Raw genomic sequence first — 20,520 nt, 5'->3', positions numbered from 1 at the left:
ACTTAAAGAGTGATTAGAAAGGTGAAATCTAAGAGGTAATTCAGTAGAGTTTGAGATCCTGCATTTCCAAGTAGGGGTGTCTGGAAGAAATTTGTGCGAGGGGCTAGGAGCCAGCACACAGGACATGGTTCGGCAAAATTGCAAAATGCTTTCCTTGTGTAGTTTGCATACTTTCTGAGTAAACAATGTGTATTTTATAAAAAATATAGGCGAGGACATGCATAACATACAACAATTATATGCAATATCAATGGGAAACTGGTTCAAACACATACTTTATCACGGTAAACACCAGCTTCACATTTCCTGCAAAACATTTTTGTCTTGTACCAGTCTCCAGCCAGCAAAATTACACGAAATATGCAAATCCAGACAATGAGATCGTAAGCAAGATGCTGGTTACGAAAAAATATTATAGGCCATTTCATTGGGCTATCTTATCCAAACACCTCAGTTTTCAAACACTGCAATAAATCAGTGACAAGAATCAGGAAAGAGATAGGGCTAGAGGTAAACATTTTGCTATCTTCATGAAGAAAATGGTGTTATTATTGAATACATTGTCAGTAAAGCCTTCTCAGGTGCATTTATCCAATGCTAAAGGTCACTTTTCCAAAATTATTAAAGAATAATGTAGAAAAACCAAAGTAGGACTAGGTATATAGCGTCATTTCTGTTCCAGAAACCAGTAGATCAATATAAGGAGATGATCAATCTAGTCTAAAGGAGAGGTCTGAGTGGGAAGAGTGCAGAGACAGCATGAAACAAGCATTTTCCAGCAGAGAAGTGTTTCAAGGATATTTGGTTTCAGGTTGAAGTGTAGTAAAAGGATTTTCTACAAAGAAAGGGGGTAAATGTTTGTAGCAGTGATCCAGCAAGAGTGAGGGTGAGAGAATTTGCATTAAAATATGAAAAGGGAAAATAAAAAGAAGGATGAAAGTGTAAGAACAAAATTAGGCATGGAGACCAAGTTGCGTTTATATTGTTCCAGAAGACAGAGACATCGGCAGTGTAGATGGGGCTGCTGGTTTGCTCTTCGGGTCACTGTGTTTATACCTCAAACTGGTTAGTGCAATAATGAACAATATAGTGATAGCATGAAAGCCAAGTCTTGTGGCAACAGAAAGATGAAGCACCAATGTGCCCTTTTGTTGTAAATATGGTAAAACACGATTCCACACAGTATTAATGTTTGTTCTTATTTCAATCCACAGATGAGGCGTGTGGTTCTCAATGTTAGAGCAGAGGACGTCTCTTTGCAAGAAGGTATTCCAGTTGGTTCTCCGTAAGGCATTTGCTACACATCTTGTACTGTGCTGTTCCCGTAATGGAAAGCATCCATGAACTTCAGCACCCTCTGCTGGACAAGAAAAGCAACTCCACTGGCTCGAAGGCCCTGTTGATCCAGGAGAGTGACTCCTTCTCAGACAAGGCAGGCTTTTTGTCAGGGCATGTCTGGAAATACTTCCCACACACGGCCTACCCCAGCGCTGAGCTCAGCGGCAAACTGACCCAGCAACTGCTGGATGCGGGTACCTTGCAGAGGACAGTGGAACCCTACTGCACCCCTGAACCGGGGCTCTACCCCGATTTAGCACTTTGGAAATCTGGGGAGCCCCAGAACTGGAAGAAGAAAGACTATATTGAAACTACTTTTGTGGACACAGAAAGCGGGCTCGTGGGAAATGAGGACCTCTCTAAAAAGTTGTTGGAAGATAAGGATATTCACACAGTCTCCTACGACGTGGGTGACACGGACCTCCCGGAATTAGAGGTAGGTGATCTGAGGTGGGAATTGGTTCACGTTGTGGGGGAGGTAAGATTGAACCGAGATTCTTTCGAAGAAGAAAACGAGGATACTATCACAGCTGGTAAGTGGCTTCTCAACTTAGAGTTAAATGACTGTGAGTTCTGTCAACATCGTAGTTACAGATTATGTAAATTATTTTATTTCAAAACCCTGCTGCCCTGACTGTGCTTTAAACAGAATAAAAACTACCATCGGGGGTATATAGTGACTAAGTACCAAATGTTTTGGCCAGCAGTCTGTCAACTATCTTTGTGGTTGAGCAGAAAGGTGTTACAAACCAAAAACTACCCGAGACTTTGCGGAAAGACTCCTCTTCTAATTATTCATGGCTGCAGTCTGTCTACTACCTCTGGGGTTTACAGGCTATTTCATCATTTTGTATTTTCCCAGAAGGCTGCAAGCTAATAGACTGTTTTCACAGCAGGAGGTGCTACACAAGGATACCTGGATGTCCGAAAATTGTAAAACTTGCTGGCTGAAGGGTCCAATAGTTATCTTCTTTTGGTGGCCAAGGTGGGAAACCAGAGCCAACAAAATTAAGGCCCTTTTCAATTTTTCAAAAGCTCCCCCAACCAAGAAGATTGCAATGTCTTTTTGGCATCAAGTAATCCCCACCTTCAGATTCATAAATCAGATCACTAAGAACCAATTCAAGTGATTGGTATTCAGAAACCAAGGCGGTAACACTGATTTCCCAGTTATTCCCCATTTCTCAGGGCCTAACATAAAATGGCATCCATTTCTGTATCACATAATTACTCGTAACCTAGTATTGATAATTCCAGCAGTGAAATTACTATATCAGTAAACATGACAGATTTATAATCAGGGCCTCAGTATTGCATTTTCAATAAACACTAGAGGTGAGAGAACAGAGTTGGAATTACAAACACTTGCATGGGTTTCATTTCGGAATGATGAGCGCAAATTTGCACTCATACTTGGGTTCAAATTTGGTAAAGAGGTACAGAGAAACGGATCAATATCTACATGAAAGTTGATCGGGAGTCACTACTGCTCGCTGAATACACGTAGGACTCGTTTAGTCTCCATGTTTATTTTGGGGCTCAGTTGGGGAGTTGGCCATCTGGTAATCCCAAGTGATTAGTGGCCACCAGATAGATTCAAAGCAGAGGAACTCAAATGGAAAAGGTGAAACAGCTGCGACATATGTCAAACCAGCTTGGAAGTTGGATGCACTGCCACTAAACTTCAAAATAAACCCTTCTGAGCATAGCACTTCTCACTTAGGCATCACAATAAATGCTTTACCTGAGGTATACTTCCCACGGTTTGTGTGCGCAAAGTGTAAATCAATCAATTAAGGGCATTTGGGTTGTGGTTGGGGTGTATGGGTTTATGGGTGTAGGGTTTAATGTCTAGGGTTAAGGGTTTAATGTATAGGGGTTAGGGGCTAGGGGTTAAGAATTGACTATTGGAGTACCCGGTTAATGGTATAATAGCAAGAGTTCGTGGTATAGAGTTGCAAGTAGGAATAAGGGGTTAGGGAATAGGGTTAACAGTATGAGCTATAGCATTTAGGGGTTTAAGGGTTAGGAGTATAGGATTATGGGTATGGGATTAGGGTTTGTAGCTAAGGGTATAATGTTAAGGACTTGCAGTGCAAGGTTTGATAACAAATATGATAAGTATAATGAGGGGAAGGAAATAGTTTGGAGTGCAGGGTTAACAGCATAGGGTAAAGGGTTAAGGATAATGTTATTAATTGTTTGGGTTGTACTGTGATAGGTTTTGGGTGTTGGATTTAGGTTACTGGTTTGATGGTTTGGGGTATCTAGTTAAAGGTAGAGGGTTAACACCTATTATATTTGTTCAGTGTCACATTTGGAAATGCGTTTAATTTAAGGTGTGTTGATCAGTATTAGATTTTTGTTGTCTGACTATGTATGGAAATAAATCTACGTTTTACATTGCACAGTGAAACTGCACTTAATTCGTTTCGAGGGAGCATACTTTAATTTCGAAGTGGTGCAATGTTTAAGTGTGATGCTAATCTGTAGTGAAAAATAGAATTAACAATGTATAACCAAATGGAAGAAATCAAGTGCCAAAGTCTGCATCACCACTTTATTCGGTTTATAAGATACAGCAACACCCTGCTCCATTTTCCTTATTACTTGGTATTCATAAGGAGGAGGCCCAACCTTTTGGGCTTATCACTAGCTTTTATGGAGTTTGATGGATAAGTAGTTAGCAACCCTAAATAATGGTGAGCTTTGCCCCCACTGTACTCACCATTTTCTCAATGGTATTGCTTCTGGATGTTATCCGATTGAAAGTCTTGATTTGCAAATGCTTGAATGGAAAATAATCAATAATTGGCCCATTAAGCTGCACTCTGCTACAAAACATGTGTTGGCTACTAATGCACATAATGGATGTTTGACATAACACCTAGTGAATTTTTGGATCTATTGATGAAAAATATCGGATGAGTCTTATTGAAATTTATTTAAGATGAACCTATATAAACTTCATTAAAGGAGTTCTGAATTCTAAGAGAAAGCCTTCAACTCTGGACTACTTAGTGCTGGGACTTTTTTTTTCCTGGACAGCTGAAGTTCTGTATTTCACTTTATAAAAATAGGATATTTCAGGGTATATTTCCATGCCCCTAGTGCTACTGGAGCGTCACTTATAGCGACGCTCCAGTGGCACTGTGCCAATTTTTTTTGTGGCTTAATGCCACCTTGTAAATATGGGCCGCTCCGACACAGTTTTCTGCAGCAGAGAGGCATGCAAAGGGTTTTGCTGTGGGCATTCCACTGCAATCACCATTGCTTTTGACGCTACCTCAGATTTACAAGGACTTGTAAATCGGAGGCAGCACCAAAAACTAACACCACTCCAGTGGTGGCATTAGCATGGAGCAACAAGGAAAAATACTTTTTATTTTTCTTAGTTTTAACTTTTTCTATGTGTGCTGCATTCTGTGCGCACATAGAAATAGCCAAAGAACGTTAATGGATGTTTATGTGCAGGAACTTGCACCTTAATGCACATAAACAATCATTCAATAATGACGATTTGCTACTTCTATGTGTGCTGCATTTTGCAGCACACATAGAAGTGCCAAATCGCCATTGTAGATTGTTTATGTGCAGGAAGGAACACCTTCCTGCACATAAACAATCATTTCCTTCGACGCAGACACTTTTGCTCTTTGGTTCAAGGAGGCCTGCATTGGTAGCTCAATTTAGCGCCAGCGCTAAGGGAAAAAACAGGGGTGCGCCCTATTTTTCTTAATATGGCACATCCCTGCATTTCAGAACTGAGGCAGCACAGTGCTGGCAATTTTGGAGCAGCGCCGCACTGAGCCAGTTTCATGTAAATATGCCCCAAAGTGTTTTAAAGACGACCACACTTTGTCGAGGTGCACCAAGTGAAAGCAGTGGGGAGGATGAAAGAGAAATTCAAGGTTGTTCGAAAGAAATGTAGACGTTAGGGTAGTTGTGGGGTTCAGACACAGCTGAAGGAAATTTGAATAATGCAGTGCTATAACCTAGATCACCTCTAGGTGCTTCCAGGCAGAACAGAAGCCACATCTTCTGCATTGATTACTAATGGGATGTTTGGACTCTTTGCATGAGAATTGCTCTTGCACATTTGCAACTAACAATAAATGTTTCTAAGTTAATGGTCAGCGAAGACCATACCGCAGAGCAATCGTCCCTTGTGGATGCCTCACCCAAGGCAGCACTTGTGAGAGCGGACGAATTGGCAGGGCCGAACTGAACCGCACAGAACCGAACCGAATTGGAACCGAACATAATCACCCCACATAGAACCCTAGTCTGCACAGGACACCAGACTCATTTTTTATTTTTTGCATTTTGTTATATAGCGGGAACTTGCCCCAGGAGCATTACATGAACACCAGACAGCATTACAAAATATCAGATTCACTTTTTTTGGAATTGTAGAAACAGGGAGATTAAGTGATTTGCTCAGCCTCGGGATGTTGAGCCGACGACTGAACTCGAACCTGGTCCCCGAGCAGCTGAGTAAGTTAGGCTACGTTAAAAAAATCACACTATTTATACAAATACTGAGAACCCAGAAGTGCTTTGTTTTGTAAAAATGAATCATCTTGTGATTGGCTGCTCTTGTAGACTTTGATAGAGTTTGCTATTTAAACATGACAATTTAATTCACAGTAATGAACAAAGCAATCAAGACAAACATTATTTGCCAATAAAATGAACAGTGTACAATGCTCCCCCAGATATTCACAACGATGTGAACGCACTCTTTAATCAGCACACAAACTGTTCAGTATGTCGTGCTTGCTCGTCCTAACAACTGATTTTGTAACAACAATGCGGTCCTTAGTGAAACTAAAAGTGCTTCTTCCAAATAGTAACTATGCGCTCCTTTCAGACATGTATGTGGGAGGAACCAGGACCCCCCAAAAACCCTGGTCTTCGGAGATCAAGCATTGCTTGTTTGATATTATAGGCACGGCCACTAGAATTATGCAGCAGGGAGCAGCACAATCTGAGATTATATCAAACACGATTTTCTAGGAGCTTCACTCGAATTTATGAAATAAGTATTACAGTTTTATCATCAGTTATGCAACAATATCTACTATTCTTTACAGTGTATCATCCAATCCTTGCAAACTATATATTTGATGGAAGTTGCGCATCACTTTTGTGGCTATGACACACCTGCTGGCCAAGCAGAATATTGCATTGGCTAATATCCTGATGAGAGCATGCATACCCTGGTGCAACTGTGACACCTAGTGGTACTTACTGATGTCCTCGAGGGGGCAAGATCTCAGCGGCGACACCCCGTGGAAAGTCAAAGTATGGTATAGACTGAGGTTATGTTTCAGTGTCTACTGCGATATCACATCATGTTCATTGTACAGTCGACTGTGAGAAGGAAGTTTGAAATGTAGTCAGCACAGAGTGATAGTTTTCTGTAAATATTATGGACCTAATTCTAAAGCAAATGAATAACTCGATTCTGGTGGTTAGGACCTCGCAGCGGTGTACATTGACTCGTTTTGACAATTTACAGTGGTTTCCAAGATTGCGTGTGGAAACCTGCTGCTGCAGTTTCAAAGGCATATTCCCAGAAACAAATGCTGAATTTGGAATTCTAACTACGCAGAGGCATTTCCCATATGCACAGTTGTACACGGTGCCTAAATGTATATTGAGAAAAGCAGTTGTGCAATATCATGTTTGCTCCACATGCTAAATGGATTTATTCTGTGTTGAAACACCTTTACCTACCTGCCCAACAACGTGTTGGGTGTTCTCTCACCTCCCCTCTGGAAAGTGATTTACTCCTACCATAGGAAGGAGTGAATATCTGACTCAACCTCCTCCAGCAGCCAACACATCTTCTCTCTTTAGTTTCTCCTTCTCACTTCTGCAAACACTACTCCGTACGAGTCCACGTAAGAAAAAAAAAGTCTGAGAATACCCATAAACTCCAGGGTTTATGGGACTACACAAACTCTCAAAGGAAACCCAGCCATAAAATACCCATTCCCCATGACCTGAATGGGATTTACTCACATGCAGTATTACAACATCATGAGATATTATTGCCCGTGGATAAAACAGTTTGCAAGTGGAAGGTCACCTTTTTGTGAAAACTTTGTACTTTTATGTTGAGCTCTTTATAAATATAGGTTTGACATACATACTAAAATGGCTTCGTGAGTTAGGGCCCGTATCTTGAACCCACAATAACGGGAAAAATGCTCTGCCAGCCCTGATTGTGTGTGAGGCTACAGTGGTTGGCTAGAGAACTCTAGGAACTAAGGAAAGATAAATAAATATTGTAGAAAAATAGGTGAAACATGATTTCTTCTATCAATTTCTCAAAAATCCGAGGGAAACACGTATCTGCAATCAGCAACCATTTCAGCATCTTCAATATCCCACTAAAGTGCTCTGCATCTGCTGCTATTGCAGCATGTGCAGAATAGAAAAACGGTTGTGATGCTGGAGAAAACGAGCCCGGCATATGCAGTCTCCTGGGAAGCTGCACAGGAAGGAAAGTAATTGAACTGAAGTGTGGAATAGGCAAAAGCCATAACAACAACTCAGCAGGGAGACACACCTGAATCCCACAGGTGGGCAGAGACACCATATCAGTGCCTGATTTATGAAATTATAAATGCATTAGCACAAAGTTTCTATTAGGAGCATATCAACAGTACTGTCAAGCACCAGAGGTGCCTAGTTGGAATGGAACATAAAATAAGTCAGTGCACTGAAATAAAAGTGGCCCCCGTTACCGAACCATATAGCAGTGGCGGCCGGCAGTTCTAGGAGAGGGCAGGCGGGAAACACACTCACACTCATTCTTTCACACACACATGCACGCACATCCATTAACAACACTCATCAACATTCGAACATACACGCATGCACCAAACATTAATTTTAAAAGATCACACACACACACACTTACCTTCAGCCTCGGAGATCCCAGGAGGGTTGGGACTGCTGCCTTCCCTGAGGGAAGGCAGCCTTCCCAACTTCGTCACAGAGTGGAATGAGCTCAGTGAGACTGCTGATCCCACCTCACTCTGTGACGAGGTGTCACTGATTGTCACTCGCCCTGGGCGCTTCAAGAGTTAAACCTGAAGCGGCCAGGTCGAAGTCAATAGGTGACGCTTCCCTCGTCACCCGGGGGGGGGGGGGCCTCACAGCACCTTTGCTGAGCCGAGGAGGTCACGCCCACAGGAGCTATGACCTCTTCAACCCAGCAAAGTTCAGCTCTGGCAGCCAAGAGTCTGCCACAAATCGCACATGTCTGCTTCTGGCTGCCTGACCTGGACATGAAGAGTGTCTGTCAGGCTGACCTTTGTTCAGCCTGACCAGCACTCTTCATGAGGGGCAAAAGGTGGGAGGGTGGGGGGGTGGGGAGGTGGGGTTGGCCCCTCCGCCCTAAAGGACGGGCTGCGCCTGCCATATAGCTAAAAACGTGGCCCACCTCTGCTGATCAGTCCAGCTTTGAGCTTGTAAAGACACGCTGTATGTATGTTGTGCACGTAATGAGAGACTACGTGCATTTGTGTCTGCTGCAAGCAACGTTTGTTTTAATATCAAAGAATTCAACAGTACATAACAGCCCACCTGGCAGGAAAATAAAACAAAATGCTAAAAAATACTGGTCCACAACCTGATCTCTGAGACCAGTCCATCGGGCACGGCCTGATCACCCTATAGCCCAGCCTGACCCTGAGACCAGGACTGCATAGTTCTTTCTTCACCTCATGCCAGTTTTGTTCCACCACCCTACATTTCCTCTCCGTATCCCAGTCTTGCAGGCTTTCTTTAATCTCTTCTTTCTCCCTTTGTCACTGTTTTCCTATCCATCTAATCCTCCTTATTACGCCCCTTTCTTGCTTTGTCTATTTTGTTTAAAGTCTGATGGTAAAAAGCAAGTGCTGTTCCCAAAAACGAGTACTCACTCACACCACTCGCAACCACTGCCCACACAGTGCCTAACCATCTCAGGAGGCTTCTAAGGTGACACCGGTGACATGGAGCGGCAACTCATTTAATAACAAAATGTGTTCTGGGACTTGAAGACCTGTTTAATTTACGCAGAGCAAGTTGGATCAGAAATGCCCATTGATGGTCCCACAATGCCAGGCCAGAGACTCACAGATTAGTCACCAGTGACGTATGATCATACAATGGATTGAGATGAACATCAATGAAATAATCAGAGGTTATTTCAAAGATCTGACATGGATCCAGACCTCGTGTACTACGCTAGACTAAGACTCAAGATTCTAAATGGAAGACTAGACCCAAGATGTGATTTGGTAACCATATTACCATTTACTGGCCACAATGTCACAGCTCAGAATGTAAGCCAGCCACCACAATGCAACTATTATGCAAGCAATACACGTTTGCTAACCAGAAAACAGCACCTCCTACGTATGTTTCTACTGCCGACTTTGGAAATGGTGAAACAGGATTGAGTCCTGGTGCTGGCTCAACATCCTGTTATTTTGAGCAAATCACTTAATCTGCCCGTGCCTAAAACAAAATGAAGCTCATCTTCTGTAATGTAACTGGTTCTCATGTAAAGCGTTTCAATGCCCTCTGCCTGACTTCATGCTGTATAAAAACTACAAAAAACATAAAAGCACAAATAGAACCATTGGTGATAGGGCTGCTACATATGATGCTACCTCTGTGGTGCTGAATAAAATAACCTGCCTTCCGCCCAAAATAAAACCCCTATCCACGATGAAACACCATCTACCCATAAGCCAAATTCACCACACAAGGTGGACACCTGTTACCCACAACTATACACCAGCCACCAACAATGTCACAAATGGTACCCACAAGCCGTTACTTCCTTTAGCAATGATTTGTATACTACCCACAAGGCTACCCCTGCAATCTACAATGCTGCACAATCCACCCACAGTCTGTACCTTCTTCTGAGAATGCCCTGCCTGCTACCCTTGACAACTGGTACCTACCATAATACCCCGTATAGTGACACACCTGCTACCCACAATGCAATACTTGATATCCACAGTGCCACACCTGATACCCACAAGACCACCTCTGTTGCTAGCAATGGTGTACCTGTTACCACACAATGGCACACTGGTTGCCAGAATGTCACACCCTTTCCTCTGTTTCGAATATTAGACCAGTCAAAGCAATAGAACCACCTCCCTCCATTGCTTACACCTTCCTTACCTTGAAATTGTTATGCAAACTACTTCTAAGAGAATATATGTGTATACATACTGTGGGTATAAACACTTAGGCCCATATTTATAGGAAAATGATGGAGCGCGATGCTGCGCAAAAATTAGGAGCACTGCAGTCCGTCATATTCACTTTAATTGAATACGGCGCACCCCTGTGTTTCCCACTGCACTGGCGCTAAATTTAGCTGCCAATGCAGGCATACCTGCACCATCGTGCAAGGATGTCTGCGTTGAGGGGTGTGATTGTTTATGTGTGGGACGGTGTCTTTTCTGCACATAAACAATCACTAATGGTGATTTGGCACTTCTGTGTGTGCTGCAGAATGCAGCACACACACAAGTGCCAAAGAGTCATTTTCAAATTATTGTTTATGTGCAGGAATGGACACCTTCCTGCACATAAACAATCATTTCTGGCATTTTGCTCTTTCTATGCATGCTACAGAATGCAGCACGCATAGGAAAAGCAGAAAACATGGAGGAATAAAAGTATTCCTCCTCGTTGCACCGGTGCTAACGCCACCCCTGGGATGGCATTACATTTTGGTGATGCCTCAGGTTTTACGAAATCTCGAAAATAGGAGGCAGCGTCAAAATGCAATGGGTGTTGCTTGGGTGTTGCTGTGGCATGCCCACAGCAACACCCATTGCACGCCCCTCTGATGCAGAAAACTGTGTAGCAGGGTCCCATATTTACAAGGAGGCATAATGCCACAAAAAAGTGGCATTACACCTCCTTGTAAATATGGAGCAGATGTTGATGCCACTAGAGCATCAAGTAAAGTGACGCTCCAGTAGCGCTATGGGCTCCTAAATATGCCCCTAATTTTGCCTATGCACACGCTGTAGATGCTGGTGAAGGTTTCAGAAGACAACCAGCTCAAAATTATTTTTCCAGAGAAAAACGCTAGTCTATCACTCAAAGCAATATTGAACAACCTATTAAGACATTTCCTTGGGTACTGCACTGCAAGAACTGGTACTATCAGAGACAAATCAGCATGATTGAATATTCTAAGGTTCTCCGGTAATTGGACTTGCCTCACACATTTAGACGCTATCAGCTACAAGAAATCCTATTTCCCCCTCACAAAGACCTAATCAGTTGGTGCATATTATTTTATAGGTGAGACAATCACACATCTAAAGAAGAATTCCAAATCAAGCCTGGGTGATAGAGATTACTAAAATTCACTCAAGGGAATTATCAGAGAGTGAGAGTTAGTCCTGTTGTGAACATCTGAAGTATATTGAGAATAAAATACTTCTTGCTGCTCTGAGCTTTTGTACTACGAGGAGGCGTATGGGCCCCTCCTAAGTAATGTATTTGGGATCCTCATTTTCCCAATGAGACAGGGTATTTCTCTTGAAGGAGCCATACAATGCAAAGAAAAAAATCAATTCTGTTTGCCCACTTGAGGATCGCCAGCAGTCACCAACAGTATGTGTTCATTACGTGAATGATGTCAGCTGGGATTTAGAGATCTTTAGTGACATTATTCACCAGATGACCCCTTTATGTCCAGTAAATCATCATAACAGGGCATTGAAAATTGAAATGTGGTATGGTAGTGGCGAATAACGATGCGTATTTTGCTGATTTCCCCTTGTACTACTGACTTTTAGTTTGTTATTTTAAATGGACACATCACTATCACTTCTACAACATTCGTTAAATGACCTGGACAGGAGAAATGCAGGCAGTAAACGGAGTTGTAAATGTTAGATGTTTACCTGTGGGAGAGCCCATAGAATAGTATGTAAGTAGTTATTGTAAAATATGGATTTGTAAAACAAGACAGAGAACAGGCCGCCTTTAAAAATATGTTTCGATATTTATAATCACAAATGAACATGCTTCGTGCAGAGAACAGATCAATCAGCCATTCTCAGTTTGAAAACCGAAGTATTTTCTATATAAAAAGAGTATATCGATTGTGAAATGAAAGAGCATTTTTATGATACATTAACACGTGCCTTTTTCCATTCTTTTCCATGGTTCCTCACGCCGCCGCATTCCAGAACGACTCATCGAGCGAGAGTGACACCGACAGCGAGAGCAATTTTTCTATGATAATTCCTCAGGATTACCTGGGATTGTCTGTCTTCTCCATGCTCTGCTGCTTCTGGCCCTTAGGAATTGCTGCATTTTACCTGTCCCAGAAGGTAAGTGACACCGAAATAAAAAATAATCGAGGCAATCACAGGGGTGAGGAAGACTGGGAGAGAGTCCTGCCGTATTATACTTCTGTATTCCTACAAGCGGCACCTAGGCCAGGCTCAGTGCAAGGGGTGGAAACAGCCTGTTAAGAAGTTGCCGACAAAGAATTGATCTACTTTCGTGTTGTGTTAAAACTCCCTCAGGAAAAGCAGTTGCTGAGGAAGCAAGGCTTACTTGAAATAGAAGCATCATCATTCACCTTGGAGTAAGCAGTCGGATACATCACTCACGTCCATATCAATCCCAACCATATCTGAGATATAGATGCAGGCTCAAGTGGACTATTAATAGAATTGAGGGAGATGGAACTGAATGTAAATTCGACAATCAGAAGATTATTTATGGGCCTTTGTGGGATTTTGGCAGCAGAGCATCTGTGTGAGTAACAAAACATGTATGCATGATGAATTTCTAAGAACTGCATTTAGGGCAGTATTTGAGCAGAAGGTGCAGCACACATTGTTACTGTTGTTAAAATATTTACTATTTGGGAAATCGCTCCACTCTTCCCACTTTTACAGAAGACTTTGCAACAGACTTCAGTACCAATTTTAACCATTTAGCCTATTAGCAAACATTATGAAGTCTTTGCAAATTCACAAAATTACTGTTTTTAATTACGCAGACTATCCCCATAGAAGAAAAAGTGCTCATCTCTGTGGATAATGGAACAAGCAAATTACATCCTTTTTGCTGACATAGTAGAATCCAAGGCCTGTAAAAGGATGATTGTTACACTTGGGAAGAAATAGAGATTAAAAAGTGATACATACGACAGAAAGAAACGTGAGATTTTCAAATAATTAGAAACGAACATAAAGTAGATGTTCACTGATGTGGACTGACCAGTAGATTCCCTCAAAAGCTGTTGACTTAGAAAAACTAGTTTTGTGAGTCAAAGTCACTCAATTAGTGCAGGATGCACTAAAAATGAACATGCAACTTATAACACCCCCCTTTTCTTTAAAGGAGCGATGGCCAATAATCAGTATACAGACGTTGCAAGTATGCAGATGGTCGCTGAAGAACAGCCCTTTTTAGCTCCAATAATTTCCAGAAAAGGATCAGATTAGTTTATTTTAGAAAGACAGTATCTCTTTAAATGCAACTTTTGTAAAACAGTCACTTTTTACAATTCTATCTATTATACTGAATAATCAAAACATTGATCTATGGCACGATTGCTTCTGAACTGTCCCCGCACCAAAGCTGAACAACACCTTGGTGGTGAACAAAAGTTACTTTGCAAAACAAAGTGTCCACTTGCAAACTGCTACCTCGGTTTTGATAAGAAGCTTTCATTGCGACAGGATGGGCAAATCTGCTGCTCTGCGTCTGCATGAATTTATAGAACTGCCTATTTTGAGGTCATTCACTGTTCTCAACCTGTGACAATAGTGAATAACGCACAGCTGTAACTATTTTCAGGGTCTGTTGTTCCTTCACAGCCTGCTTCAACACAAGCAGGAAGAGCACAGTTGTGACAGGAGCAGTCACCTCACCGGTTAAGTTTCCCTCCAAATGATTCTGGAGCATTATTGAACACAAGACAGTGATTTTCAGCTCATTCCATAAGGATGTGATTGGTACCTAGAAGTTACTGTACACCCAAGAGTTCTACTAGCTCACAGACCACATCAAACACCGAACACACATAAAAAAACAGCTCAGATATTCCATACCGGTGGCTACCATCAGCCTCACTTCTGTACGAACCACAGTAATAAGCAATTATAACTTCCACCAAACAATTGTATGAGAGGAAACAACATACATACATCTCAGTTCATTGGCACCATGTTGTTGAACCTCCACCAGATCACACGGTGTTCCACTTTACAGAAAACAATGAAACTTTCCATTGACAACACATAACACACTACACAGATACTCACTCAAAGCCCAGCAGGTAGACTTCCCTAAAGGGATACTGTGGACCCTAACAAGACACCATAGTCCCACTTATCTCGAACACAGACATTAAGGAAGGCAAGAAATACGGCTGCCCTTGAGATGGCACATTCCTGAATTAGTAAAGTTCTCTGAGTACACGCACACAGTGTTTTATTTGTAAAACAACAACAATTAAATTAAAATATATATTTTTTTTAAGTGCAAAGGCCCAAATATTTTTTGGGAGCTCACAGTCGACAAATGCCAGAGTTGTGAAAAACCAATCCTGCCTATCTTTGATTCCATCTCATTCCTCTTTCTTCCACCACAAGCCGCACTTCTCATTTTCACACTTCTGAAAGTTCTTTTACCCCTTTTTGGATTTTCTTTCTTTTACTCTGGATCAAAGTCTGTTGATGAAAAATAAGTCATGATCCATAAAAATGAGTGTCAATGCCCACCACATTCACAAATTAAACACTACATTCACTAAAACATACCACCAGCAATCATTTACACAAAACGAATACCACACCCTCACTACTGATGATCCTGCTCAACACAGAAACTAGACTCAGGTTTGTGATGAAATCCTTGAGCCTTGTGAAGGTACCCAAACCCAAAAGAGTTGCCAGGCCTTAATAATGGCAATGCAGCACCATACAAGTCTCTGTTTATAAAACATAACATAATATTTGGGTTTTCAATCTATCAGAAATGCCAAACCATTACAATGGATCAGTGGCTCATGTTTGCTGCTAATATATTACCTACTCTGAAGGTCATGCTTTGGGATCCAAGCAAGACCAGCAACCTGTCAGCTTCTGAGTTCAATAAACTGCTTACCATTAAATTTGCTAACAGCTGTACCTGGTATTCACAGCGTTTAAAAAAATCAAACATGAGAGTGTTGAGAGCCATGTAAAAAAACAAGTTATTAACTGCAGATCCAATCAACAATGTTGGCTTAGATTTGAGATACATTTATATGCAACAGAACAGTTTCTATGTGCTCAAGGGATTTAAAGGCAAGTGGAACTGGACAAATGAGCTCCGGCCATAATTAAGCTGTAAAAAGGGTGAGTAAATGACGTGGAAAGGGCTAATTAACAAGAATAAGTGTTAATAAAGAAAATGGCATCATATATAGGCATCAGAAAATAGTTTTATGCCGGCCACTTACCTCATATCTATTTCATTATTTTATTTCAAGTATAAACTATTGGAGAGAGTTCAGTCTGGAAACAACGTTTAATGAAGAGAAAGGTGGTGAGATGACGTCACTGCCTCATTCATTCACACCATACTGAGGCCCAAATTTACTAATACTTTGCACCAGGTTTGTGTCAATTTTGTAACGCAAACTCAGTGCAAAGTGCAATGCTGGTATATACCATCTCGAATAGTACCCAAAGTAACGCAAAGTTACGCAATGCTCTGCTTTGCGTTACTTTTCTTCAAGGGGAAGTTCCATGGTTAGTACATAGATGTTCCCAAGCACCCATCCATGGGTTTTGATGCCAAAACCCTATCTACAAACATTCATAGACAGAGATGTGTGCCAAAACAATATTCCATCGCAGACAGTGCTAAGGTAGAGAAATGTTTTCATTTTTCTTTGTCTTTCCTACTTTGCTTGCGTTTTGTGTTTTATAGCACACATAAAAAAGCAGGAGCATTTTAAAGGATAGTTTTTGTAATGAAAGGGTTCCCTCTATAACAAAAAATATTCCTTATAAAACATACACACCCTTGCACTATGGTGCGAGTATATGTGCATTGCCACATGACACTCTGAAGTGCTCCAGGCAGGGAGAGAAAAAAATAGCACCACATCTTAGTAGGTAAGGCACTGTTCTGCTCTTTTCCTTTTACACAACGCAACAATGCTACTTTAGTTGCTGCTCTGCATTGCGTGAATGTTTCGTAATAATCTGGGCTTGAATTTCCTTTTTTTTGTGCAATGTCAAAGAGATTTGCCATATACAAAGCATACTTCTGTATAGCGCATCATGCTCCATGTCTACCGTTTCTAAGCACTGTAAATAATGTATGTAAGTATTAACCAATTTAATTATATTCATATCGGACACTATTTCTATTTCCTAACACATTTACTCGTATGTGTGCTTTGCCAGCATCATTCAACCTATGTTCAGGGGTCGAGCTATCAGTGGTGCAGAAGGTCCACTGACACCAAGCCCAGAGCTTGAGTGGCCCACTAAACTCCGATTATTACAGTATTTTGCTGCTCAACCAGCAGTAAGGGGCAATGTTTCCTTCTTTCCACAAGGACCCATGGCACTCTTGCTATGGCGATGTCTGTGTTTGCAGCAGCCAGGATTTAGTCCTGGTTCTTGACATGTAGAAACCCAGTTGATATCCCAGTCTTGACTTCTGTTGAGCCGGAGAGTGCGCGCCCCGCTGGGGTACGGAGAAGAACCCAACACCCATTTGCCCCAGCTGAAAACCCATTTCATGCGCTCCCAACTTCAGAACGCGCCTCTGCTCCATTTCTTTTTGTTCTTTCAAAGCAGTGTGCTTTGCTAATAAAAATATTTGTTATGAAGCACCACGTTGTATTTTTATTGTGAAACGTCTGCATTTCACGAGTAAAATGCAAGATTGTTCTTTAACTGCTGGACACAAAGCACAGAGTTTTCAGAACCACATTTGCAACAACTAGATGCAGTAAGAGTCACTTCGGCTGGAATTTCAACCAGTATGAATGAGTTACATGTGCTTGTCGCCAGGTACTTTTCTCAGACATGGGGGGGACAGATTTACAAAATATCTAAACGACAAAGCGTGTAAGAAGCAGATCCTTCACGTTCCCATTGGATGAGTACGTCCCATAAATTAACCCTTCATATTCTAGAAGTTAAACTCGCCAATTTATGGATACATTGCTATAATGTCTTTCAAAGCTCATTTTCGACTCGAGTTACAGTCTTTCTTCTATAGTAAGTCATTTGGCCCTCAAATCTATTTCGTACTGTGCATTGTTGTGGCATAGCCTGTCATTGAGGCCTGCTGTTTAGCAGTGAATAGACAAACACCGAATCCGATGGATGCGTTATGGCTTTACAATAACACCTCGTTGGGATAATCGGAGCAAAACCATTGCTCCAGGTTTATAGCAAAAGTAGCAACTGCTTAGAATTGGAAGCTGCTTTCTGGTCAGTGTGGGGTGTCACAAATTGTTCAAAGGAGGGACAGATTATTCACTTATTCCATCTTCCCTACTACCCGACAGCGTCCAAAGTTTGTTTAAATTGTCTGTAATTCAACTATTGTGTTAAGAGTGACAACATTACATTGTTATTTTATAGCAAAAAACGTTCGATGATCAGACGGGGTAGGGGGAGGGGGGAATTCCAGGACTGTCTCGCGCTGTAGAACCTGTTAGGTTTGCTTCTCTCTAAAGTTATCTGATTGGGCTGCCCTTGAGACACAGCCTTTGTCCAAAGTGATGCTTTTCACAGAAGGTAGCAATGGGCCTGGCTCCAAAGACAGTACCCACCGCACGGGCACTATGAAGTGTAAGATTTCTGTGCCATGTTTGTCATTCAGCCTTAGTGAAGCAGAAATTAGGGAGCGATAAAAGGACAAGCCTCACCTGAAGAGATCCTCACCTTCCACAGGAGACTGCTGTCCCACCTCTCACCCCCACCATGAACCCAGTACCAGTGCTAAGGTTTGGGGAGGACTAATCAGCAGCCATTTGCTAACAAAAGCTCTTGTGGAATTTCTAAAAGCAGCCCTGTCTCCAGTCTCCTCATTTTAGTGTCTAGGTCTCCACCCTTCAACCGAATGAATGCAAGCACTGTCACCCACATCCTTTTCTTTGCTTGCCCAGGGGCATGCAAAATGGACCCTTCTTCAGTTTTGTAATTGATACTGTGAGTCAGACTTTCAGGATGAACATCAGAAGACATCCACTCCAGCATCTGTAGAATCTTCTTTTTGTCAGCATTATTTACCGGAGATACCCTGTCACATTCTTATGATCATGAGGTTACTGATTTTTTTAGTGCATTCTAAAGCTCTCAATATTTCATTTTACACTTCCAACCCTTGAGCTGATCATCTGTTCTTTTGAAGTGGTGATCTAATAGTAGCCTAGCATCAGAAAGACTATTCTTGTCATTCTAAGGCATATCAAAAAGTACCTAACATAGCACTATACTCTTTCTACAGTTTTGCATCCTCACATTACTTGCAGTTTTAAAAAGCTTCTCCTGTGTTCCAAAAACAATGCGTAAAAAATTGCCCTTGACCTAATTCTTCATATTGTCTTATCTTCGTTTTTATTTATTCCAATGACTCTCTCGTCTTACTTTCCATCCTCTGCATGCCTTCTGTGTCAGAGCATAGTCTAGTCTAAAGCATGTGTATTTTTGCCTTAATCTCAATTATTGCATTCCTACAAATTTCCCATCATTTCAGTTATCACAATCTCTCCTTCTTAGAAAGCCACAGACCCGCATCCTAACAATCAATCAGTCAATCAAACAGGATTTGTAAAGTGTCACTAATCACCATCAAGGGTATCCAGGTGCTTGCAAGTCTCAGCATCTCATTCGAATAGCCAGGTTGTGAGGCCTATATTGAATTCCGGATGAGAGGAGATGGTCCAGAGATGCGTGGGGATGCTGTTTCGTTTTTTTGCTGCTATGTGGGAGAAGGCACATCCTCCACTTCTGCTTCCGTGGATGTGTGGAGTGTTGGAAAGCAATAGGGAGGTGGAGTGGAGTCTTATTGACAGTTGGTGGAAATTCAGGCTGTGGTTAATGTACAATACCTAATCTCATCTAGCTCTTATATTAATCCCACCAACCACCTGCATTGACTCACATAACCCCTTCCACTAATGCTTGTATTTAACTCCAATTAATTTATAGTTACACAAAGAAACAGGAGTAAATGTATGGAATGGATTTCTTGAGAAAAAAGACTAGCCCCAATAACCAACATTAACCAAATACTACTAGATTAATCACTAATCTTGGTTTCCGGAGCAGAGTGCTTCTCAAAATGAAATGCTTCAGAGCCTTGTGTAGGATAGGGCGCCCCATAAAAAGTACACGTAACTCATTTTAACTCAATCTACCAGAAAGAAACTGGAATAATTGCATAGATTGTTTTTGAGGGCACAGTGTTAATTCTAAAAATCAATACTATAGACTAACCTTGGTTTCCTGTGCAGTGTGCTGTACTGTCAGGGGTAGTAAATGCTATGTAAATGCAATTAGCATACAATAAAATTCATACTTATACACCTATCTTGCATTGCTGTTTGCTCTACTATTTGCCATGGTTATATCAATGCAGCCCCATTGTCATGCCAGACTGCCAATCCTTTGCTGGTTAGGAACACCAATATTCAGTAATCAAGGAGCAAAACCAACTGAGGTACAAATGTGCTGCAAGGTTTTCAATACCCTTTCAAAGTAACAATGAAATAAATCTTTAATAAAAGTAATGCAGCATAGTGGGGAGTTGCAAGCACAAATTCCCCAATTTGATCATTCTCAACATTTTCACATCAGAGTCCTCAATATTGCCATTTTAGGGCAGGTGCGGAAGGTGAACTTTGGAAGTGGTGGGGAATAAACACCTACCTTAAATAGTATGGAGAGAGTGAAGCGAGATAGCCCGATACTTTTTTCGGGAGTTTGGATGGATTCTGCAAATGTGAAAATGTTTAAGCAGCAGGGCCTAATAGTGGATTGCACAGCACAATGTTACTGTACATTTGCTAAAAATCCAGAGGTTTTGAATGTATTATTCCAACATTTATGTACTGTACCAGACAAGCTTTGCCCTCAAGAAGATAACTTTGACTAAAGA

General features: G+C 41.5%; 1 protein-coding gene across 2 annotated transcripts in view; it reads left to right on the top strand.

Moving 5' to 3' along the window:
- Positions 1-20,520, top strand: part of TMEM91 (transmembrane protein 91) — a 213,677-nt gene that overhangs the window by 180,454 nt on the left and 12,703 nt on the right. For both annotated transcript variants that reach the window (XM_069207521.1, XM_069207522.1), the window contains exons 2-3: positions 1,215-1,774; positions 12,576-12,719. In XM_069207521.1, the coding sequence (XP_069063622.1) occupies positions 1,328-1,774; positions 12,576-12,719 (591 nt within the window). In that variant the 5' untranslated portion in view covers positions 1,215-1,327. The remainder of the gene's footprint in view (positions 1-1,214; positions 1,775-12,575; positions 12,720-20,520) is intronic.

Source organism: Pleurodeles waltl, chromosome 9 (genome assembly GCF_031143425.1).
Source record: "Pleurodeles waltl isolate 20211129_DDA chromosome 9, aPleWal1.hap1.20221129, whole genome shotgun sequence".
NCBI classification, from domain to species: Eukaryota; Metazoa; Chordata; class Amphibia; order Caudata; family Salamandridae; genus Pleurodeles; species Pleurodeles waltl.
This window is presented reverse-complemented; position numbering and strand designations above follow the sequence as displayed.